Source organism: Aphelocoma coerulescens, chromosome 1A (assembly GCF_041296385.1).
Source record: "Aphelocoma coerulescens isolate FSJ_1873_10779 chromosome 1A, UR_Acoe_1.0, whole genome shotgun sequence".
Taxonomy (NCBI): Eukaryota; Metazoa; Chordata; class Aves; order Passeriformes; family Corvidae; genus Aphelocoma; species Aphelocoma coerulescens.
Genome location: NC_091014.1, coordinates 69,817,406 through 69,843,080, shown reverse-complemented (window position 1 = coordinate 69,843,080; position 25,675 = coordinate 69,817,406). Strand labels below are relative to the sequence as shown.

Sequence of the window (25,675 nt, the reverse complement as noted above, 5' to 3'; positions counted from 1 at the left end):
CCCAGTGGTTTACAACAACTCTCTTCCTATCTGCTTAAGAACCTGGGAGGCTCCAGGCACAGCCGTGTGCTCACATAGTTCCAGCCTTCGTGTTTCAGAGGATCTACCCCGGCACCCTGCTCATGCCCCCCATTTTTCCCAAGAGCCATCCCTTCCACGTTTCACATCTCAAATAAGGGCTTCCAACAGCTCCCAGACAAGAGACAGCATTAAGCAAATAATGTGCTGGGAACAACAGTATCTTCAAGTTGGCCTTGGTTTTCCATGTTTTATTTATTGCTGCACCTCCCAGATTTACTGACTGAGGACTCCAGAAAACTCAGATGCCACTTGTTTTGCCAAGGGTCAGTAACCTACGGGGAAGTCTGTGCATCAAAATTATCCACATACAGTCAGTCACTGTTTGGCACAAGCATGCCAAATGTTCAGCAGTTCCATCCCCTCAGGATACCTGGCTGCCATCTTCCTGTGCCTTGCGGATGATGTTCTGGCGAGAGTCGATCCAGTACAGCTGCTTATCCAGGGGGTCGTAATCAATGGCTCGGACATTGCGGAGACTGTGGATGGGGAGTATGATATCTGGGCTCTGCTGCTCATCTATCACCATGCGATTAATCGCGTTCTTCTGGCTGAACAACAGAAAGGTGGTAGGAGCTGGATGGGTTAAAAAAAGCATAGGGGTTGAAAGGGTTACATGTGGCAATAACATTGGGCATTTTCATGTTTAAGAATAACAACTATAATCCATAACAGACATTTATTACACTCCCTTTTTCCCTCTTCCTTTGCCAAAACCAAACAAAAAATCAAATCAAAACATAAAAATCCCAACCTCTGATGAGTATGAAAAGCCTTTCAAATGACCTCTTTTTCTATAAATGCCTGGATGTGACAGGAAAAGATAAGATTTTTTAAGTGGCGGGACTAGTGAATGCAAATAATTCTGTCAAAAGCATCTCAAAGAAGAATGGTCAATTATGCCTCTCAAAGAAATGTCCATTTTCTTTCTGAAGGGGCCTCAGGGAAATGCAGCTCCACTATTTTGAAGTTGAACCCTTCACTAGGTGCACTTCTACTTGCAGAGGAAGGTGAGAAAAAGCCAGCACTGGTGCCTAATTTAGACGTTTCAGGGAAAAGAGACTGACAGTGGTTCAGTCCTGTTCCCACAAACCCTCTTTCTGCCTGTACTGGAATGAAACAATTAATTCACAGGAAGATTTCTTAACTGTGTGCGAGGCTGTGTTTTTGGAGAAAAATGTATTTGCTCTTCTCCAATCTATATATCTTTACTATTTCTAGGTGGTTACCTGGGAATGACAACCTGCAATGAGAAAAATAAATCTGATATTCTGCCCAGCAAAAATTTCCTGGACAAATGTTTTTTTAATTAGAAATACCTTCAGACAGCAGAAAGTAAGATTTCTTCACCCCATACAGCTGTAGTTTACCAGCTGTAACTTACAGTAAGTGCACAAAGCATGTAATACATCACTGAAAAAAAATTATCTCTGTATTACATAACTGGGTCAGAAATCAGAGAAGGTAGTGAAAGCATTTTCCTTTTTCAGAGGGTTCTTTTCAATAATGCTCTACCTGAAGCCACTGCTGAGCAAGATGGCACAAGAGCCAATTGCCAGAAATGCAGCTTGAAGCCTCCCTGAAGTTTGTACAATCAATTCTCTACAGCCCAAGTCTGAAGAGAGATTAGCAGTGGGACACTGCACTCATTTCCCAGCCTGTAAAACAGGTAAGGCAGCATCTGGGAAAGGGGAGGAAGCAAAAGTCTCCTAGAGAACATCATCACCTTGCTTTGTTATTTTAGCATACACTTTGAACAGCTATTCTGACTGCTGGAAAAAGAAAAAGGCAGGGAGGAGTTTCCTTGGAAACCAACACTCAGTCCTAACATCCTATAACAATCAGGCCTAATTGCAAGGTATTTTTGCTTTCTGAAAAACCTGTATTTTCCCTCCAAGCATTCCTCCAATAATTTAAGCTGCCTTCTACTTAGCTCTGAATTGTAGAAGAAAGCACAAAAAAAATAAAGCAAAGACAAATTTATATGAATGTGTACAGCAAAATAATAGATTCAGAAACATCAGAATTCTTACCAAGAATTTATGATAGAAAAGGAAAGGGAAAAAAATTAAGGTAAAAGTGCAGGTAAACATATAAGCACCTAAAATTATTTCTACTTTTCCCCAAAGACACCCAAGACTTCCTGGCTTTACAACTTTGAATTGATGGCTCATTATGAAAAGCAACAGCAAAATTTCTCCCCTTGAGACTCCGCATCTCTGAAACAGTATCAATTTCAGAAATCCCTTTCCAGTTTTCATCATTCTCCTTCCCAACAGTCACATATTTTAACTGTATTTTTGGCAGCAGGCAAATGGAGTGCAATGAGTATGTCTCCTGTGTAACCCTGCCTTCCAAATTCATGACACGTGGTAGGTCTCAAGAGATCTCACCAGAGCAGTACATCCTTCCCATAATTAAAAGAACCTATGCATGCATGAGCAGGGTATTCCAGAAGGGAGGACCTCTAGACAGGGCTTGGACTAATAATGTTCAGGAGGTACATAAGCAAGTAATACAGGCAAAAGAAAGTTACAACAATTCATGCTCCAATTATAGTGTCCAAAAAAAAGAATTAAATTATATGCAGAGAGGCCTCAATCTCCAGTTGCATACAAATGAGAAGCTGGAAAGTTCCCAGGTTTGAATATGGCAGAGGAAAACTCCTAATACCACACAAAGAGTCCTGAACTGTACCAAGGGGAAATGGCTCTATTTGCTCACAATGTATTTCCTATATTTTGCTCCTTGCTCTGTTTCCAGGAGCATTTTCACAAGAAAAACATGAACTTTGATCATTCTGCTACTTTTTCTCCACTGGAAGTCAAATTCCTCCACCTAGAAAATCACAGTCACTATCAGAGAGGTTCCAGCCGTGCCTCTAACTTGCACAAACACATGAGAGCACCAGGGTGGAAGAACCCAGCTGTCATGCAAGGGGCCATTGTAATAAAAAAGGAGAGAAGTGCAGAACACGTGGGGAGTAGAAAAGCACAGTTTTTTGAAAAGCATGGTTTTCAAAAAATGCCATGAGGTGGCATTTGTGGAACAATCTGCTCAGCTTTTGGCTTCAAGACAACAGCTGGATGTCTCTACTCATGCATAATGTGGATGAGATACAATCTGCCTCTCTCTACCATGAATCTCTTCACCCACGGTGAATGACACCAGTGGAAATCAGCCATCCAGAGCTGCTGCCAAATTACGAGAGCTTCACTGGCAGCCAGTTATTGAGAGATGGATAAATTATTTGGTTAGAAACTAATTACACACAGCCTGAGGGGCCTTGAGGTTTGTATTCTGCACAACAATAAAGAAAAATGGCTGCACCGAGATCAGGAACCAGACTGCTGGGAAGGCCACGGAGCCCAGCCCACCCTCACTGAGGAAAAGCACTTGTAGAGGTCTGAGACTGGCCCACCCCATCATCTCATCAGCCAGCAAACACAGCTATTAGAGAATGAATCCTGACCAGCTAAAAGCTGCACAAAGTCCAGAATTCCGATTAAAGTATCACATATCGTTTATGTCAGGCAAGACTAGAAATAAATAAGCAGATAAATAAACAAGCAAGCAAGCACTTGAAGAGGGTCTGACACAGAACCAAAACATTTTTAGCCTTCATGTTTACACAGATGTATCTGAGCCACTGGAAAAGTTCACTAACAGCCATTCCTCTTATTTAATTGTGATGCTGGTAAGTTCCAAGACTATTTTCTTTTTTTTTTTCTTTTTGCTTTCAACATCCTATGTTGTCTTAAAACTCAGTAAGATTTTACTACTGGAAAACTGTGAAACTCTTCTCCAAGTGCAATGCTTGCATTGGTTACTAAACACATCCTGCATTTCCTTTGCATTCCTTATGGCTTACCACTGCAGGTCCTGTTGTCAGAGTTCAAGGAATAATGAGCTGGGCAGCCACAGACAAACCCTCCCACGGGGACTGCCAGGCACAGGTGAGAGCAGTGACCATTGCTGGAGGCACACTCGTTCCAGCCCGCCTGCCTGGAGGAGTGGAAAACCAGGATGTCCATAACGTAATCCAAGTGCCCCTGGATGATGGTTCGGTTCTGGCCACTGGTCTTGTTGGCTCGCTCGATGCTGCGCCGGCTCCAGTCTGTCCAGTAAATGTAATCCTGGTACTGGGTCAGGCCAAAGGGGTGAGGCAAATCATCAGCTATGATCTCACGGTCAAGGCCTGTGTCCAAAGGGAAGGGTGAGAAAAAGCAGAGTTACATGGGCACAAGCAATATGCTGTTGAACATGTCCCCTGCCCAGAAAGGTTACCACGCAATTACTTTAAAATTACTATTTCATCATTACAAGAGTAAATTACAAAGTAATGTACAGTAGTCAAAAGGAATCTCAGAGCCTATCACAGAAATGTGCTAATCCTGCTTGCCATTCACAGAAAAAAATGTAGTTTACTGAAGAAAAATTTCAATTTCGAAAATTATCAGGGTTCTCAGAAAGATTCTGTCCTTTCCCTCCTCCCCAAAACGGACAGGATTACTCTCAGTTTAATGCAGGATGCTGATACTGTATTTCCAGTTCAGCATCTATTTTACCACACTTTTCCCACTGCTTACAAAAAGAAAATTGTTATGAGCTTAATGAAATTCTGCATTGCATTATGAGAAAAATTAAATATACAAGGCTAAACTAACCTGTCTCTGGAATGTCACAACAGGAAAGAGCAGCCAGAAAGCCAGGATAGGAAACAGCTAATTGTGTATACCATGGAAATGTTAAGAGATCTTAAGGAGCAGGACACGGCAGGGGGAAATTATTTCAACTGTGTTTTATCAACCACTTCATTACCATGGCACCTCCTGCTGTGTAGTCACACAAAATGAACAGCAGATTATGAAGCAAGAAGTTATTCCCTCTTTGCACAGAGAAGTCAAGGATGCACAACCCCACACTGCTATCACCAGCTGCAGACACAAGGAAAAGGAAGCTCTAATGCTGTGTCCAGTCCCACATTTCACAGGGAAACATGGAGCAGGCCTCCACAACACACCAAAATAGATGAGAAGCTGAAGAAAAGCTTTACTATCACACGTAATTCCCATATTGCATTTTCCTGTTTTGATCTTTTTCTAGCTTTGTTCCACTACTGCAAGCATACTGTTTAAAGCAGACTAACTCCTTTAACCTTAAATACTGGCTAATTATTAATGCTTAAATACTGTTCATGCTGTTGTTCATGATAACCTGAATAATTTAGCACACAACAAGGCAGTTCACTCCTGTGGGTGCTGAGAAGTTAAAACAAGATACTGTTCAAATCTGAGAGGGCCTTTAGTCCTCCACACAGCACTCTAGGACAGTGAAAGAATAAAATATTCCACCTCCATTATAAGATGCAATGACCATTTTATAAAATCATTACAGACCCCAGCACAAGAGAACTCTCCTGCTGATAAGTACTACCCAGGAAAAGGTCCTTAACATGCAGAATACAGGGGGGGGAAATGCCTGAGGACACTAATGACGATTTAAAATCAAACTGTATTAAATCACATGTTGAATAAGCTGCTGTTATCTTCTTGTTGGCTTTCTTTCTACCTTTGTTATGTATTTTCTAGTGCTCTTCAGAGTAGCAAAACAAGATCCTCCAAAACACTGTAAGTTGACATCTTTGTCCTACATATAACTGGAAATATGTACACCTTGTGTAATTTTAACTTTCTGAGCAACTCAATCACCTACAAGAAAATCAAGGCCTTGCTAACCATAGTGTTATATAAACATGAGTTACAGAAGCAAACATTAAAGGTGTGAGAGGTTGGAAAATTTTATTTTTGTCTTATGATGTGTATCTTTGCATTATTTAAGCAGCAATTTGCCATGAGGGAGCTGCAAAAAGCAGCATTGCCCTCAGGAGGCTGCCCAGGGCTCTGGGGCTCACCTAACATGTTGGAGGACTCTATCAGGTTGGTGTCCAGGTCGGTCCAGTACAGCCGCCTCTTGGCATAGTCAATGGTCAGGCCATTAGCACGTCCCACATTTGGGACCAGCGTGGTCCTCTCACTGCCATCCATAGCAGCTCTGTCAATCTTTGGCTTGCCACCCCACTCAGTCCAGTACATGAACCTGATTAAAAGAACAGAAGAAAGAAAAATAATTGCATTAAATCCAAGAGAACTCAAGAAGAAATACAAACCAAAAATCCTTAGAAAGAATAAGAGAAAAAGAAGAGCTGTAAATTCAAGCATTTATTAAGCCCCATTATGCTAAATGTATTTTTTTTTTCAAAGTACAGGCAAGGAAGTGAGTCAAATTTCCTCAAAATGCTTCCAACATTATTTTTTTTCCACTTGGGCACAGATTTTCACCAGCAAATTCTGTGTGACAGCACTTCACTAGTAACTAATCCATGCATGTCATTTAAGAGGCAGAGGTTGGCAGTTGGGCACCTTCATTTATACCTGGTTATTTAGCAGGGTATTTTTCCAGAGCACTTATCTTCTGTTTCTAGTCAGTTGTCTCTCAAATGAAGGAACGCAAAGAGGTAAATCTGCAGGGTACTTTTGTTAATAGGTGCCACTGCTCATTTCCACACAACTAAGTTAACCAACCATGTAACAAGTGTGTTACATCTCAGCCAAGACCACAAAACTGTATGGCATTTCCACTGGAGCAAAAATACAAGCTATTACATGCTCACATGCCAGCTTATGCCTCATCTGGAAGAAGGACAGACTTGCACATGTTTACATTTTCTTTAGGCACTGCACAGTAGAGTAGGATGTGTATTTGTATATTATATATTTGATGGCTAGCTAGTCACTTCTTCCACAGTATAAAGCTGATATTGTTCTATAAACAAGTGAGATGCAGCTACCCAATATTTACACCTGTGGGTTTTAATAACCCTAGTAACAACCCCCTAGGTTGTTACTTTCAATTCCAACCAACTGCACAAATAGAAAAGGTTGCTTCAAAAACTGATGATCAAGGGAGAGCTATTCTTTAGACACCAGGAATACTTGCAAATTTTTCTTAAAAATTTTGCAAGTATTTTGTGCATAAATTTTGCAAGTTGGACACAGAACGGAGCCAAGTGTCAGAATTGCCCCCATGGCAGCAATGCCTTGAAAACTTCCATTTGAAGTACAACTATACTGTAAGGTATACAAATGTATACAACTATACTATTGCTGTAAGGAAAAAGGAAAAACGGGCATTCTGACCCAAGTAATTTTTTTTCTGCTCTGTGGTGAAGAGGCAAAGCACTGAACGACAATAATCCTTCGGAAAAACTTACTTCCAGTGTAAAACTAGAATCATCCATAGCAGCCTTTTGTTACAAATGAGTAACTGGATCTAAGAATCTGGTGCTGAATTCTCATCCAGGCAACCCCTGGCACATCAGGGCTGAATCCAATCTAAGATCCCACTGGAGGTGACCATTGCCACCACCTTGTTGAAATAAAGCAGAAGGAATGTGTTCCAAGTTTTCTACATTGCTGTAGCCCTCACAGTGTCACTGGGAACTGTAATAATGTCATAACCCCTGTAAATGAAGTTCCCTCATTTGAAAAATAACGCAATTATTGGTGTAACCTCAAAAAGTTTTTGCAGTAATTAGTTATTGTCAAGTAAGCATTTCATGGTAGAAGAGCTGTTTCAGAAGCTGAATAGTTAGCTTGCCCCGTTCTGTCCCCCCTCTCCCTGTTTATTGCCCTACTTTTGCTGTTACACTTCAATCCAACTGAGAAGTTTCTTCTCAGGAAGTCTTTAATTTGGGGCATAGGTGAATATAATTGTTTCCACTCCTCCGTCCCTCTTCCCTTGTCCATGCAAACTAAAAAGTTTCCTTACCTGAAGAAACAAACATCTTCCTTATGCTCAAACTACAAACTTCACTCCCTCACCCTCAAATTAAGTCACTTAATACCTTTATTGGACCCTAACTCGTGATAAAAAGAATCCTAATTTTTAAAACGATAAATATATTCCTTTCAATGCTATAGTCCTTTTCTGATTAATGAGTTCCATAAACCTAAAACTACTTTGATTCTGTGGCTAATTAAAAACCTAAATATAAACTCCTTTCTAATGAGCTGCTCTGATTTTTATTTTTTGTTTTTTGGTATTTTTAATGATTATTCAGGACATTAAGAGCGTATTTCTCTAAATTACCAGGTTGTATTCCCCAGCTCAGTTCTCTCAGGGTTTACAGGCAGTGCTTAACTACCATGCCCTAGAGGAAGCATCACAATGTTGTTTTTCACTGTTCATAAACACAGAATTAAATCAGCAAGTTACCCCTCAGCAGGGTCCAGTGCCAGTGCCCGGGGACTGTCGAGATCTTTCCACACGAGCACCTGGCGGTGCTGCCCGTCCAGCTTGGACACCTCGATCCGGTTTGTGCCAGTGTCAGCCCAGTACAAGTTCTTCCCCAGCCAGTCCACAGCCATGCCCTCGGGATAATCCAAGCCAAACTCCACAACGTGTTCCAGCGCGCTGCCATTCATGAACGCTCTGCTGATGGTCTGCAGGGATACAAAGATACACAGGCAAATTAGAAATTTTACCAGTCTGTCACTGGGCTGCTTGTTTTCTTTGTTGGATTTTAAACACTTTCAGATTTCAGACATCTCACAGGAAAGAGGATCTTACAATATGCTACTTATTTGCAAAGCAAACAATGCTGCTATTCAGAAGTAATGATTTACTGTGCTCTGTGAATGTATTCTGTGTCAATTACAATAGCATTTCACTGGGGAAATAAATGGGATAACTAGTCTGGTTGAATTAAGCATCTACATGACAAAGTGACCTTAATAACTCAGTGCCAACTTCGAGGGGGAAATATTTTGGCTCTCCCAGGACTACACAAAAGCATCAATGTTATAGCATGGAACGCTATTTAAAGCAGCCTAATGAAAAAGTGCAGGACAGAACAGCAAATAGAAGTAAACAACCAAACGACTGATGAGCTCAGTAGCTTAAGTGCTTCAGTACTGATGGCTGAATTTAACTTCAATAAGCACAATCTCTTCCTGGACTTTTATTCAAAAGACTTCTTTTAACTCTTTGCCATCAGGATCAGCCTGTCATAGCAGCTACAGCCAGAATTCCATTTCAATAATACATTAGAGCTTAGGCATTCCCTGATAAGCCTGAAAGTAAAGGACTAATGTTGGAATAGTACAGAATTCTTTTGGCAAACATGGGATACCTTTCTATGTCCTCAATATTCCTATCTGCACACACTCCTCATATTTACAACCAACCAGAAGTTAACAAAACCCCCGATTTTTGTTTACTTCTTAGTTTGAACACGACCTGCTAATTATGCCAGTTTGTGACAGCACACAGCAGGGAAGTCTGTATCTCAGACTTCACCTGTATTACTTACACAGCTCAAAAAAATACCATGCCTAGGGAGTTCAGCCAAGTCACCTCTTGCAGACTCATTCTGTCGTGATGTGATACCTTTATTGTATTTTTATATAAGTTTTATATAAGTTTATATAAGTTTATATAAGTTTATATAAGTTTTCTGTACCCCAATGGTTCATCCCTACTTTCCCCACTCCTATTCCCAGTTGGTTTACCCCAGCCCCAAGCCGCTCCCCCGGTGCTCCCTACATGGTTGTTCTCCTCCCCTTGTTCTAGCTTTTTCCCAATCAATCACCCAAACCCCTCCTGTTGTTCCCGAAGGTTCAGTGTCCGTCATCTGAAACCTCCCAATTTACCCTTATATGGTCCCCATCAATCCCCGGAGACCCTACCCCTCTAGATACCTCCCCCTTTGGAAATCCCCTAAACCTCGATGCCCCATAGGGGCATGTGATCCCTTTCCCTCCTCCCCTTGGGGCTATTGGCCCAAGGAAATGTCTATCCTCGTCCATATCCCTCCCTTAGCGATTTCTATTGGTCCCCAGTTAAGCCATCCCCATTGTAACACCTCCCTTTATAAGAGGTTCCCTGGAGCTGCTCTAGGCTTGTCCCCTGTGAGTTGCCTCCAATAAACTTGGATTATCCCGTGTGGCAAGCCTCCTTGCTACTTTTTATCCTCTCCCTCGTCCGGACTGCTGACAGCCACTGTGCCTGGAGCTTCAGCTCCCCTGGGCAGAGCTGAACTCTGAGGAGCAGCTTTAAAGCCGAGAGCCTCCGGCTGCTCCCCACTCCTGTCGCACACCGCAGGAGCTACCCTGGGCAGTGGTCAGTGGCGGTCATTGCGACACATTCAAACTCTGTGGTTTTAACTATTGTAATTCTTCAGTTGCAAAAGTCCATGAGTTACTGTTGGCACAGGTCTCAAGTAAGTTGCAGAAAATGTAATTAAAAACTAAACTCTTCTACATATCACTTGAAATTTGTAAACCCCATTCGTCAACTACTCTTAAGCATCTCAAGAAGCTTGTAACAGCTTGATAGCCAATATGGACTAAATCTGTACCTTTAAAGAAATGTCAGTCCAGTAAATGCGATTGTCTGTCACATCAAAATCCAGAGCAGAGGCTTCCTTGACTCCAGTGAGTGGAATAGCAACGTTGTTATTGTTGGTTTCTAGAGAGATGCGTCTGATGTCTGCTCTCCTAGAAAAGAGCAGGAAAGCTTCTGGCACGATGCAGGTCCTCATGTCACTGATGAGCTCCAGGCCGATGGGGCAGGCGCAGCGAAGGCCTTGTGGTCGGTACAGACACAGGTGGCTGCAGCCGCCGTTGTCTTCTGCACAGGGGTTTGTACCTAAGCAGGCAGCAAGAGGAAAAGCAACCACTGCAAACTAACTGCAGTGAAAGGTGAAGCTAGTCCTCACATGCACCAGCAACACTATGAGTTCTCCAAGTATACATGCAGTTTTTCTCCTTGTATTCTCTGATCAAATTATTTTTCATTCATTTCCTGTAATCCTTTAGACAGTCCTTACTCTCCTTGGCTGGAAAAGCCAGTGATTGTTTTCCTTATGCCATGAAACAAACCCAGCATTAGGGAAAGGGATCTGGGCTTCAGCAGCTACTGATGATCCCAATTCACAGCACAAGCACTGAATGCATGGTAAGTGTATGTTCTGCTGCCTTTTACAGTACACTGTTCCAGCTACATACCCCCTTGCACCCCTGCACGTAAAAAACTTGCAGAGCTATGTCCACATCCATTCAATGGTCTCTTCTCTCCAAGATGCAAGTGAAGCAGCTCTTTGCAATACTCACTCATGTACCTGCACATGCTGGAAATTGAACTCCCAAGGGAGGCTTGGCACAAAGGAGTTCAAACTCCTTTGACCAAACTCATCTGACCAAACAGATGGAAAGAGGGCTGCATTTCAAGCCATGTACCTTGGGGCATCAGCCACACAAAGATACATCTCAACTACATTTGACTAGTTTCCTGCAGTACAATCCACACACGACAGCAAGAAGCTGCAAGCCTTATCCACATAGCAGGATACTCAGGTACTGTGCTGAGTTCTCTGATGCTACAATTACACTGCTACAAGTGCTTGGATAGCTTAGGATAGGCAATTAAAAGCTAGATGCTGCTTTTTTAAACCACAGACACTACAGGGCAGGAAGTACTTCTAGATACTTTGAGAGATAATTTTCTAGTGTTAACATAAACAGTACTGAACAGACTAAAACTGGCTCATTCTGCGCTTTTGCATACTGGGAGCACACGTTCAGCTTGATATTCTTCCAAGCTACAGAACTGAAGCTCCTCAGAGAAGACCTAACCCACCCCACCAAGCTGCAGCCTGCAGTTATCATGCAATAGGACTGGATTCTGCCCATTTCTAAAACTCTGCAGAACAGCACTGCTGACATTTTCTATCTCGTTCTCCCTTGCCTGACTAGCAGACCACTCACCGATGATCTGGTGCACGTTGGTGGCTTTCAGGCCCATCAGATCGGGCAGCTGATCGATGATGATCTCTCTCTCTGCCGTGCGCTTGTGCACGCGCTCAATGCTGCGCCTTTGCCAGTCTGTCCAGTAAATGTAGTCTTCCAACAGAGTGAATCCAAATATATGAGGCAGCTTGTCCTCCACCAGGACTCTCCTACCAGTTCCATCAGCATTCATGACCTATGAATGATACAAACACAAACTTTTTGGTATACAGAATAAATCTGCCACTATTTGGCAGATGAACAAACTAGCTGCTCCACGCTTAGACTTCAAATCAAAAAATAATCTCCTGTCCATTATAATGCTATCAATGTTACACAGTGCCCTAATAAAAAAGAAGACACTGTTTATTAACAGTGTTTATTAAAAGCCTTATTTAGAAGGCTAGTCTCATAAGCAGATTGTAATGTGAAATTATGACACAAGACTCATTACCTTTGCTTTGGGAACTATTATTACGTAATAATACTTACTCCTGTTACAACTCTCTCATTTCTGACATGAGTTTTGGTTTAGTTTTACAGAGGAGTCACTGTGTTTTACACAAATGAAGACAAGTTTATAATGGCCAAGGAGATCTGGTTCAGCATCTTACAGTTCACAGTCCCTCCCAAGTGAGCTTTGCCCAGATTACAGAGAGCATTAAGAGGAGACCCCACATAAATACTGGGAGGCAAACAGTAAAGAAGATCTACAGAATATATTTATATTCCCCAGTCTGAATAAGGAACCAGTTTTCCATTCTTCAAAATTAAGTACAGTAATTTTTTTACTGCAAGGAACAGCAGTAGTCTGTAAATAATTGCATGCCTTTGATCAAGACACTTGAATTTACTGTGTCATTTTCCTCCACTGCTTAAAAGGAGTAATACCTAACTTCCTCAGTGAGGCACTGAAAGGATTAATTAAACATATGTATGCATGTTCAAGTGATCAAGTGCCCTATGAATGCCAAGTATTATTATAAAATGTACCATACTGACAGGAGTGAAGAGTCCTGTCTTTTAAGAGAAGCCTAGGAATTTCAGTGCCTCAATTTTTCAGAAAAAAAAAATCCTTCTGAAGTATTTCTACTTGTTTCAAGGTTACAGCTTAAGTTTACAGCACGTATACCACTCTTCCAAAATCAGAAAAAAACCCCAACCAACCTTAATATAAAAGCTTTCCGAAACAATGTGATTCACAAAATCCAAGGTAGCATACTAATTCCCAAAACATTAAAACATCCTTCCCACCATCCAGGGATGTTCTAAGTGAAGGGCTGGAAAAGGAGTGGTTTATTAAACCACTGTTTTCAAATCTCTCTCACTTATGAAACTAAGATAGCCACAAACAAATCTATATGACTTCCCGTCATCCCCATGGCTCAAACCCAAAGACTTATGCAATGACAACCTTCAGGATCAACTGGCTTAGTAACTCAGACTAGACTGATGGTAGTTGGTGGCCAGAGTATCTTCCCAGATCATGAGAAATGTAAAGGCTAGTTTGGAGCAACTCCTACCCAGGCACATATGAAGAGAGAGGAAAGGAACAGAAAAACAGAACTGAAGCACACACCTTTCCCAGCATACAGTATAATGCATTAATAAAACACTTATAAATTCCCTAAAAAAAAGTGGAAGAAATGCTATAACCTTCACAATAATTCAATTTCTCCTTAAAATTATTCCTTGTCATAGACCTCCCAACATTTTGGTGCTTAGTCTCAGTATATTAAAATGAGAACTGAATCTTTATGTGCGCATTTCTTACAGAAAAATCAAATGGGGCTCTGCATATTTGCTGATTCGTAGGAATAAGCTCTGGATTTACTTTTAAAGAAAGGTCATAGTTACTTTATGGAATTAGCTTACCAAAACCCTTCAGTCTAGCAGAGTATACAGCATGCTTCTAAAAATGCACTCCTGCACATGCATCTCAAAAATAGATGACTTGTCTGCGGTGACTTGTTTCCCCCTCCCCCTTAAACTGCAGAGATAAGCCATGTGTTTGCAACTAATTAATACATGGCAATTAGTGCTTGCTAAGCAGACCAAGAAGATACACAGAATGAATGGATGTTACAAAGTGAACCAACTAAAACCACACAGTAATAAGCAATAAAACATCACCATCACAAAGTAGCATTTTTAGCAATTATATTTTTTGCCTTGTATTTATAAAAGAAAGAAAATTCTCTATTTAATGGAGTGCTTAACTACCAGCAAAGAGAATTAGTTGGAAGGTGTGTGGTGTGAGATGAACTTTCTCTGGCAAACTTTAAAATGAGAGCTGTTCAAATAAGCTTCCCCCTATACTGAAGAGTCAGGAAAAGAGGAGGACTTAAGGATGACATATCTGCTTTTAATTAGTTTTTGCTTTGACACATAAAGGCTACTTTGAAAGACAGTTTTACATCTCCTAGACAAAACACGCACCTTTCTGAAAGTACTTAATTACCTGCCACTCTGCTCCCACTGCAGTTTCACCGGAGCACATCTGTACAATGTTGCCTAATATAAACATCTGCCCACGAGCAGCCAGCTACCACCACATATATATATATTTCCATGGCACCATGTTGTCTGCACTGACTTTGGCTGCATGTTAGGTGATTTCAATAGAATTACACCCATTGGCTACAGAATCAAACAGTCTGGTGTAAGGCAGAAGGGAAGTGGCAAGGGATGTAGGGATGATACGCACAAGAAGAATAAAGAAAAAAGGAACAATCACTTATCAACCAATTTCAAGGGATTTCAGCATCATCTTTTCACAAACTGAAACTCAGACAACAACCAAGTCCCAGCCCATGCTCCTTTACAGATTTCTTCCCCTTCCCCAGCTCCTCACAGTGAAACGCATCCCCACAGAATCCCACATAAAAGAAACCCACCTTCTGCTGCTACGAGGCAGTGACTCCAGAGGTTTATGCTGCTTTTAACCACAATGTGGTGGGAGTTTCACATTCTGAGGCCATTCTGAATACTGCAAATCACACTGAGAATATAGGCTACAACAGGAAACAGATGTGGTGGAACCACAAACATCACCTTTACTGAAAGACTGAGTAGTTCCATGAAAAAAAAATTTAAAAGTGCAAAAATTGTACGGCCTTAGAAAAAATACCAGATATCCTGCTTGTAGAATAAGGGCTTTGTTTATCCTAAAACAATAATGAATGTAAACCTATAGCCTCATGAAAATACAACTTATTCAAAGTAAGTGAATTACTGCTGAAAATGTAGTCATATTTTAAAATGCTGTACTTAGTGATCTGTAGGAACAATAACAACTTTGAAGCATTACTTCTAATTTAAAGTTACAGACTGGAACGCACAGTGACATATTCTGAGGGTCTTTTTTGTTATCAGATACCTTGCATTCAATTCACTCCTAATACCAGTAATCACTGTGATAGATAGGCTAATGCAGTGAATTTACTTTTTTGATAATATGGGATTTGAATGTATGGTACTTTAAACTTGCCACTTGATTGCTCCAAGTCTAGAGTTCCGTCATTAAATCTATCTCTATTAAATCTATCATGTTTGGCTCTGCTTAGAGCTTGTGCTGGGACCCTGGCAGAACTGTGCAGACAAGCAGTCCCCTCAGGTCCAGTGTACCAAGGCCAGAGGCAGCAGAGACTAAGCAGATGTGCACTGGTTTATGTGCACAGCACTGAGGAGATGCTCATCACTGAAAGCATCTGTCCCTATTGGGCTATACTTAGATCAATACCAAACTTAAGAGCCCAGTTCTAGAAGGTGCCAAGACTGAGATGAAGGTGACAGAGTGCAAACTCTTACCTTTCATCTTAACTCAAAAGCACAGTTGAATTTTCAGTATAGAACCACAGAATCATAGACGAGCCCAGGTTGGAAGAATCCCTGAAAGATCATCTGGTCCAATTTTTTGTGGGAAAGAAGCCTAGATGAGATTATCCAGCATCCTGTCCAGTTAGATCAAGAAAACTGCTAGTAATGGGGAGGGACTCCACACCTCAGTAAAGTATTTCTTTCTTGTATTAAGATGAAACCTCCCTCAGTGCACCTTGCAGCAGTTGCCCCTGTCCTCTCCATGTGGCTCCATATGCTTGGAGAACCTCCTTCCTCCCTCAATACTGGAAAAGTATGAGCACTCTCTTCTCCATGAAGAAAAGGCCAAACCCTTTCTGTCTGTCCTCACAGGGCAGGTTCTCATTCCCTTAGGCCCTTTCCACTCTCCCTGCATCTCTGTTGAATTCTGGGGACCAGAGCTGGACACAGCTGGGTATGGCCTGACAAGCACTGAGTGGGATGATCAATGTCCCCATGGATGCACCCCAGGATCCTGTTTGCCTTCACTGTACAGCAGCACACTGGCATGACTTGCCCTCAGTAAACCTGCATTGGCTTTTCCCCATCACCTGCTTCCTTTGGCTCACAGGTTTCTAGGAGAACTCTTTCCAGGGGCTGCAATAAGACTAACAGACCTGTAGCTTCCTAGGTCCACTTTTGGATGTAGTGGTAAATGATCGGGGAGCAGGTTAAATATCATGCATGCTAAGCTCTTTCTCTGGCTGACAGGAGCAGAGGAAGTCAACAATCAATGAAAATTTATAAACAACACCTGGTAACACTACCTTCAAAAATATATTACTTATGAGCATGGAATAGGCCTCTGTGATGGACTGTAAGTCCCCAGCTACACTACAAGATGTTGCCAGAATATTATTTCTTTCACAGACACGCATCAGTAAAACAAAAACCCAACTCCCCCTAAAACAAACAACTCTTCCAGTAAAATCCATAAGCTCCTCTAATTTCAGATACTTGAACCTAAGCCCCGATTTTTAAAATCAACAGTCTGTTTTTGGACAAATGACAGTTACCTTAGCCATAACTGGTTCCTGAACTTCAGCATCTTTACCAGCACCATCTTATTGATGCTCAGAGAGGCCAGAAGACCCCACTTAATATGCAGGACCTCAACTGCTCTGTTCAAGTTCTACTGCCATCGCTGCCCAAGCTCTACAAAATTTTTATCAAGCACCACAGCTGGAAAGCAGTTCCCCTCACTGAGTCACAGGAAGGACGCAATTGCAGCATTCATCTTTCTTCTGGAAGGATAAGGAATTAGAAAGCCTTCTGACCCCGTGGCAATGCTTTGCAAGTCACGTGTCCCACAAGTGCAGAACACACTAGCTTGTTGTTTCCTTGGAACATGTTGAAATATACTCTGGATGTATAGTCACGGTTTATCTTACAGCATGCACAAAACCCCAGACATTTGGCACAGGTTTCTAAGAAGCAAATGTCACCAAAATAAAAGGTAAACTCTTCCTGAGCAGACCTTCAATTTTTACCTCATTCCAATGACAACTTGGGTTTCTCCCAATAGTTTAAAACAGCAGAAAATCATCAGGAAGCATTACCACCTTCACAATTTCAACATGGGTCATGCTAATGCACCACAGGAATAGATACAACTTAAAACAATGAGGTAAAAGGGTGAGTTTCTCATGAGTTTGATCATTAACACTGATCTGCTTAAGATGATTGCAAGGAAGCATTACTGTAAAACACCCTGAAATACTGAATTCAAAACAAATATCCCAGATATTCTGACATAACATAATTGAGCAAGGCTTGCATTATACCTAAAAAAATTTAGGAATACTCACACTCAAGGCTTAGTTACTTCAGCCCTGATTATCCAGAGGTAAATACTTACACATGGTGTTTGATGCAACAAATAACAACTCAGTTCATGGCAATGTGAATCAGGGATATGACTGTTCATTGTCTACCTAAATGTACATGAATCTTTACAAGGAAAGTGAAAACCAACACTACACTCATTAGATTTATTTGGTTCAAGAAAAAAAAAGAAACTTGGGCAGCATCTCTTAAAAATAACTCTAAAAGATAGCTAGAATGCCTTCTAATCGTTATATTTGCATTTTTTTTAAACTGGGTTTGAGAACAATGTATTTTCAACTTACTTTTCTAAGCAACATAAAACATAAAACTGAGCTGAATGCATCTACATCTCATGAGATGAAACCCACTATGGATTTCAGGATAATTTTACTGTTATGGCTGCAGCAGTATAATATAATTAACACATGTATTTACTACAAAACAGCTGCTCTAAGAGAGAAACAAAGAGATATCTTGTCTAAATTTCCAGTTTTATTAGTCTTCCCTCTAAAAAAAGTCTTGATCAGCTACACTCTCTTTAAGTGAACAACTGAAACTTTCAACTAAGTTTGAAGAAATTATTCTGTCAGTATCATTGACTTACTGTTAACAGCATTTCCCCTCAATTCTAAAACATTAAGGAATGAAATGGGAAGTCCTCTCTTCATTGCAGTGAAATCTTGAGGAATCAGCAGAAAAGATCCCTGGAACCCTTTGGATTTGCTTCAGAAGCCAAATGCCTCCAGCCAACTCCATAAATTTCTTACTGTTAATTGTTTTATAATAGTCTTTAACAATTTCTAATTTAACAGTTCCTCAACACCCTCAGTTTCTTTTAGAGCTCTAACAATTTTTCCACAGAATTCAAAATATATTTTTTCTGAGCATGGATAATATTCCTAATAGGACTGCTGTGAAGATAAGTATGTACAAACAGTATAGAGATTAACTTCATAAATATCCTTTCTATCAGGCTACAGACACTGCTATAAGCTCATTTCTTTCACAACAGAACAACTTTCTTAGCTCACTGATCAATGCCAACAGCAGAAACATTTTCTCTGCAACGGAATTTAATTTTAGAAACAATTGGTTCAGTTTTTAATGAAATGGCTCAAGTCAGATAAAGTGACAAGTAGGCAAGGAAAGGATTTTAGAACCATTGTGACAATCACATATGACATCTCCTAGGCAATCTCATGCAACAGAAAAAAACCCCTGCATTTGTAAAGAACAGGCTAAGACAAAAAAATGAGTCAAATTGATGAGTAAGATGAGAAGAGAGATTTTCACAGGGAAAAAAGAAGCTCTTCTGAGAAGATTCAGTGGTAAAACAGGTGACTAAAAATGCTTTGCTATGGAGATTAATTTTGGTATGTAATCCATAGGGTGGAGTGGCAGCAGTCAGGGAGTGTTCTGTTACCTGGGCATAGGCTGTGGGGGCAACAAAGGAAACGAATGACTGCATTTTGCAACTTACTGTTTAGCAACTAAGACCTGTGGGCAGCTACACACACCACTTTGCAGAATGTAAACCAGACTAGCCAAGACCAACCTGAACCCTCACAGTGGGTTTGGGGGGGACAGTTTTACAAGATTAAGTTCGGCATAACAGCTCCTGATGCTCTTGTATATGGGCAAAAGCCTCTGTGCTCTTCTTTCCCAAGGTTCTTTCAGTGCCTTGCCCCAGAAACTTAATTTTCATTTGTTCTCTACCTAACCCGATGTGTTCCAGACTCCTTCATAAGTGACTATAGAGGGAAAACATGTGGAAAGTTTTCTGCTGTTTTACCAAGTCCAAGTGGTTCAGGGAATAGTCCAGTGAGAGACTCAGCCAGTTACGAGATACTTTTCACCTTTGGTGGCAGTAAGTTTTAAAGTTGATTCAACTGCTCCTATTTGCTAAATCACTTAAATTCCAAGGGTCTTGCACGTCCAAGAGCTTGGTTTTCCACCTTTTTCCACAGACTCTTTGCCACGCTACAAGATCATGCATGGGACCAGAAGAGATGTTCAGGTTAAGACTACAAAATCTCACAGCAAAGGAAGAAACCTGTGTGAAGAAAGCTCAATCATTATTGAGAAGGATTGCAAGGTCAGGGGAATACTTCCAAAGCAGCTCAGGTCCAAGATCAGTACAGGTTTTTTTACTGTAATGCAACTTAACTTGTGAAAAGGAGGGAAAAAAAAAAATCCAGAATTTTGGAGAGTAAGGGATAATAGTGGACTGACCAACAGTACTCATCTGAATCAGAAACACAGATGACAGCTCAGTATCTCTCAATATCTCTTCACATTGCTCCCCAGCTTGCCATGAAATATTTTAAGTATGTCAGACTCAGGTGAGCTGATGGCTCTGGCTGTGCTGGTTTGAGGGATTTCTGTGTTTTCCATTAGGTAACCAATACTGGCTACTAGTAGAGGCATGTTACTTTCTAGGTGAGACACCTGCGTAAACCAAAACACAATTTCCTAACTCCAGTGTGAAAAATCTGGGAAGCATGTATGACATATGAATGTAGATCCAACAGTTATACTCCAACCAGCTCCATGCTGGGCCATGGGGAGGCTTTCAGCGCCATCAGTGGCAAACCAGGACTGCTCATCTTTTAGCAAAGGTTGTAAGAAACATCCCTGAATTCCCAATGTGAGCAGTCAGCACAACTTTCTGCTCTAATGTGTCTTGAGTGTGGGCACCTGCCTCTGACACGGCTGTTCCAGGCTCTCTTTAGAGGTAACAGAAAAAAAGAGGTGCTTTTAGAGTAGGACTCATCTAATTATTTCTAAACATTTACAGTGTGGAAGTGCTGATTTCCAGCATTTTTTATAAAGGCAACATAAGGGAATTTAACTGAGCTGAATGTATCTACATCTCATGAGATGAAACCCACTACGGATTTCAGGATGAACTGTAGATCTATGACACAAGAACCATTTGAAAACTGAATGTCAAAGTCTTCTCCACATAATTTTTAAGGCAGTAATTTCACTTCTTAGAAAAATACCATGTTTAGTACTCAGATCAGAGAGTCAGGTTACTCTTGAGCAGGAGTTCCTAAAGCTTCCCTCAGTAGCCTCTTTGTGTTACGAGGTGCTGGGAACCCATCCCTGTCCCAGGAAGCAAGACAGCCTGTGAATAGCAGATCCCTCAGGACTTCTTGGAGAACTCCTCTGCACAAGTGGCTTGTAATGTAAGGTCTCAATAATCACACTTTTCACATCTGAATTTTGTTTAGGTAGTCTCAATTTATCAAAAGTAATAAAAAGGTAACTTTTGATGTTCCCGATTTGAAACTAGCATGGATGTTCTAAATGTTTCTTCTTTTTTATTTTTGCATTATAACAGCTGGGGGTTGACTAGATGGTCTCTAGAGGTCTCTTCCAACCCTTACAAGTCCATGATTCTGTGAAAAAGTACATCTCTTAAGTGACAATTCTGTAGCCCCATGTTCAAAAGCCAAAGCAAAAAAAAAAAATTTTGTTTTTAATTGTAACAAGCTTACAATGCCAGGAGGTTCTGACTCAGCATTTAGAGTCCCTGACAGGAGACCACTCAAATTCTTGTATCCAGCTCTTCGACAGCCAAGAGACCTTACTAATGTGTTGTCTGTGGCTGTCACTTGTTTGCTTTGTAATACAGTTTTACTGTCTTAGTCAGCATCACAAAATTTAATTCTTCCTTAGGTTCATTCAGAAGTTCAAAAGAAACCTCTCAAATGAAAATTATACCAAGTATAAACTAATACTGTTTATTTTTTTAAAAAATAAATCCTTACTCTACTACTAATTTCAAAAATATCTGTTTTTTCTTAATACAGGCTTAGCAGGTGTTAAGAAATAGTTGGAAATACCCTGACAAAGTAAGCTTTAAATTTCTGAAACAGGGATGGAGTACAGGGATCTGTCCCTACCCTCTACAGCACATACTTGTTTTTTTCTTGAATGAAATTCCCGAATGCCACAACTATCCAAACCAAAAGTAAACAGCAAAGCAACTTCAAGTATTTGTTTCAATTATACTTGAAATAGACTATATACTTGACATATACTATATATATACCTGCAAAAGTTTAACGCAACTACACAAAAGCAGCTGTGTTCAAGAGCTAGGAATACAATGGATTCCACTTCTCAATTTTCAAACCTGTGCTTCAAGTAGGGCGGACAAGGTAGGATCAGTAACCAGGCTTGCAAGTTATCAGCATTTCACAGTACAAAGACTAAGGTATGAGACAAAAGTTCTCAGTCAGAAAATAAATGGTGTATACTTAGAAAACAAAATTTCCTTATTAGGGTGGCAGTAAAATTGAGGGAGTTGTCATCGGAGGAAAATGTAGCCCTGCAATTTCAGGATTAGAATATGAATTGGAGCATTCTCTAGATGCCAAACTATTAGCTCCTAGGTCAAAGACAAAAATGTCTTCTCTGTTCAAGATTTCTGTGCTCTAAAAAGTCTTAGCAGCATCTGCTTTCTGTTGTCCAGCAAGGCTAGGTTCTGAATGCTTGTGTGTACTTAAGCTGAAAAACAGCAGGATGTAATACTTTCCATACTAATCATGAGGATTACAGACAGTAATGCCAGGCAGGGCTAATAGATTTGGGAGTGCACAAACACTTCAAGTTAGAGCTGCACTCAAAAATCACTAGATAATGGTTGGAGATCTGAGCAGGAGGCAAATCCTTTCTTTACACTCACCACTAGTAGGTGTTAGTGGGTGTCATCTCTGGCTCCGAGAATGGAGAACAGGAGAGGATGAATAAAGAAAAAAGAAGCAAAGACCGAAAAACTAAGAGGAATCAGCCATATCATCATGACTTCCCCTTAACACACACAGCCACACATGCATGCAGCCATTTATAATTGCTTTATCAATACCAGCTTTGCTGACCATTTAAAAAACCAACCTATGCCTTAAAACAGGTAGTGTACGTGCCAAGAACACAAATATTCACTAGAGCAGGAAAACACAAGATCAATTCAACAGAGCAGATCATACATTTTTAACCTCATAGCACGGCAGGAAAATGCTTTAAACCTGTAGCAAGTCAATGAGAAATCTTCCCCACTGGTAAGCACAATAGCAGCCATCCATTTCAATAGAAGTTTATCAGCAGTGAAACCTGACCGAGATAAATGACGAAGCTGTTGAGCCACAGCCTGCTTCTGCCTGCTGCAGGCTGCCAGATAAAATGGGAACAAAAGCTCCCTGCTGTACCCCCTACCAGTCTCCATTAACCCCTGCTGATGCTTTATTATCGTCTGGGGGCTCCAGAACAGCATAGCATGAATCACTGGGTAAAAAATAAATAGTAAAAACTCATATGTAGCACAAACAAACCAGAAACGTGGCTTGCAAGAATTACATTCAGTTTGGTAGCAGTGCAATTAAATAACGGTTCCGAGGAATCCCACATGCAAAGGCGAAAAGAATGATAAAAGCACTAAGTATATAAAATCATGTATGAAAAACTACTTAAAGGCAATAGAGGCAAGTACACAAATGTGCTTCTCCTGCTTTTACCCTCCCCTTTTCAACTACATATAAACACATGAAGCAAAGCAGGGACCGGGCATTTATTCTGATGCCTTTATGTCCAGTTCCAAGTTTCATCTTTGGATCCTGTTACAAACACCCTGCTTTGTTGCACTTACGCCAGTGTCCTTTCTTCACATATAAATGTAGAACATTTGCTGAAGGCCAAAGCATCTTCTATTACACTGATATAAAAAAATGGATGGTGAAGGCATGGAAAGTATAGCAAATCTCCTCAAGATTCCTGGTTGCCATTGGAGAGTAGGCAGTGTGAGCAAATGGAAAGACTTGAAACGTTAGTAATATTTTAGTTATCACAGATTAAGATAGGGATCTACATTTAGCAAAGGCCACCTTGCTAGTTAACACCAGAGGCTCTACCAGTCGAGCTGGGCCTGCCCAATCAAAACCTCCACATACTGTAGAAGGGGATGAAGTCCTTGTGGTGCCGATGAGGAATGTGTTAGGGAAGACAGTTTGGATCAGTCCTGCCTCCAGCAAAGGCAAACCCATCCATGGGATTGTTTTTGCTCAAGGACTGGGGTGCACTTGGTGGGTGATGCAGAGGGATGGGGAAATACAATGGGCACCCGAGGGAGATTTGATTTTTGGGTGAGAACAGTCTGTGATGCTGAATTGTATAACACTGATTGCTGAATGACACTGCCACTGCATGCCATAACTCCCATGGACAATGAGGATGGACTGCTCCAGATACACCAGTCATGAGCTGCTGATGTAATTTGCAACCAGCCAACATCATACCAGTCCTCCTGCTCTGGGAGACACTTGGGATGGACAGAACCCATAGCCATGGACTAAATGAACTCAACACATATCTTGGGGGGGATGGCCATTGACTACAGAAGTGAGAGCTGTACTTGTGTGTGTGTGTGTGTGTGTATATACATATATGAATATGGTTGGAAGGAGTAGGGCCTGGGCATGATGTGCATGGTATAAAATAAGGGGTAGGAAATGTCCGGGTTCTGGACAGGACATGACTAATTTTTGCAGTAGCCAGGAGGAGGCATGGCCAGGACCTGGACATTATTCTGTACCACCTCAAGTCATTGCTGGGAGTGGGGAAAGGGGACTCTCTTCCAGGGAGAAGGAGTTCCTTCAATTGAGGAAATGTGGCAGGGCAAGAGGGAGCCATCCATAATTGTCTGTCGTCAGGGACATTCTATGAGAATCATTTCTTTCTGTTTTTACTATTATGCTGTTACTGTTATTTTTCTTATCGCTATTTTCAGTAAATTATTCTTATCTCAACCAGTGATCTTTGCCTTTTGTGCCTCCAATTCTCCTTCCATCCTGTTGGAGGAAGTGAGAGGTGTGTGGTTTGGAGAGTCTCAGTGGGAGAACTAAACTGGGGAGCACCATCCCTAAATCATGACAGGTGTGGATAAAAAAAAAAAAATCTACTTCAGACTGAACCATTCTCTTGGATGGACACCCTCCACTTCATCCTATAGAGCCCTTCCATGCTTTACTAATTGCACAAGCCACACTGAACATGTGTGCTGATCACCACCAGGGGCCACTGATTTTCAACCCCTTTTAGCCCCTCTGAAGCGCAGTTAGCAAGCAGCAGCATTGCATCTAAGGAAGAACATGACAGAACGGCCTCAGCACAGGAGAAGAGAGGCTGTATGGGTTTCATCCAAAGGCATACCCATCCCAGTATCCTTTCTCAGAGAATAATCAACACTTATACTCACAGAACTGCAGAACAAAGGAAATGCATACAGGAACTTTTTTCAAGAAGACTCCTTCCTTCTACAGCAATTTACAGTCCAGTGATTTGTAGTTCAGAGGCAGTTCTATTTGCCACTAAATTGCAGTGGAATCCCTTTCCACCAACTTACCCAGTCTTCCCAGTAACACATGTAAACTTTTAACATCTGCAACCATTTCAACAACTTACCACATCTGCTTTTGTTTGTTCTGCACCCACCACCTCACATTAGTTACAAGGACCAATTTCTTCTGTCAAAAAAGGTGTGTGTGTAGGAAGTGTTGGTCACCTTATACAAAATAGCTCTATGTCACATATGCCTAAACGAACACCTTCAGGAATTAAGAAACACAGACCCACATCCTCAAACAAAACTAAAATCCAAATGCACCAAAGAAAAACTGTGGGAAAACTTCTCTATTGCTTTAAAGGTTTTAGCCAGACTGTTTCAAGATTTACTGCACGTTGATAGGAGTTAACAAATGTTAACTTTTTTAAAAAAAGCAGCAGCAGTAATATAACTCTAACACCTGGAGACTCATAGGAAAAAATAACCAGTAATTCTGAAATCTTAGGTATTAAATTTTTTCTGATGCCCTGCACAGATGTTAAATGACTACCTGGAACAAATTCATTCTGCTGGCTTACACTTATTGAAGAACAATGAAATGGAAATTGTCCCAAATACCTCTGTGCCAAATCAGGTGTCTTCTGTCCTGCCACAGACACTGTAATGTTGGCATAAAAATTCTATGATGTGTTCTGGCCAGTTTGACAGAATTGCAGCA

At 41.0% G+C, this 25,675-nt stretch overlaps 1 protein-coding gene across 2 annotated transcripts in view; it reads right to left on the bottom strand.

Annotated features, from left to right (window-relative positions):
- LRP6 (LDL receptor related protein 6) overlaps positions 1-25,675 on the bottom strand; it is a 117,810-nt gene that overhangs the window by 19,433 nt on the left and 72,702 nt on the right. For both annotated transcript variants that reach the window (XM_069003430.1, XM_069003431.1), the window contains 6 exons: positions 11,907-12,123; positions 10,499-10,788; positions 8,356-8,582; positions 5,993-6,177; positions 3,950-4,276; positions 452-654 (listed from right to left, as the gene is read on the bottom strand). In XM_069003430.1, coding sequence (XP_068859531.1) covers positions 452-654; positions 3,950-4,276; positions 5,993-6,177; positions 8,356-8,582; positions 10,499-10,788; positions 11,907-12,123 — 1,449 coding nt within the window. The remainder of the gene's footprint in view (positions 1-451; positions 655-3,949; positions 4,277-5,992; positions 6,178-8,355; positions 8,583-10,498; positions 10,789-11,906; positions 12,124-25,675) is intronic.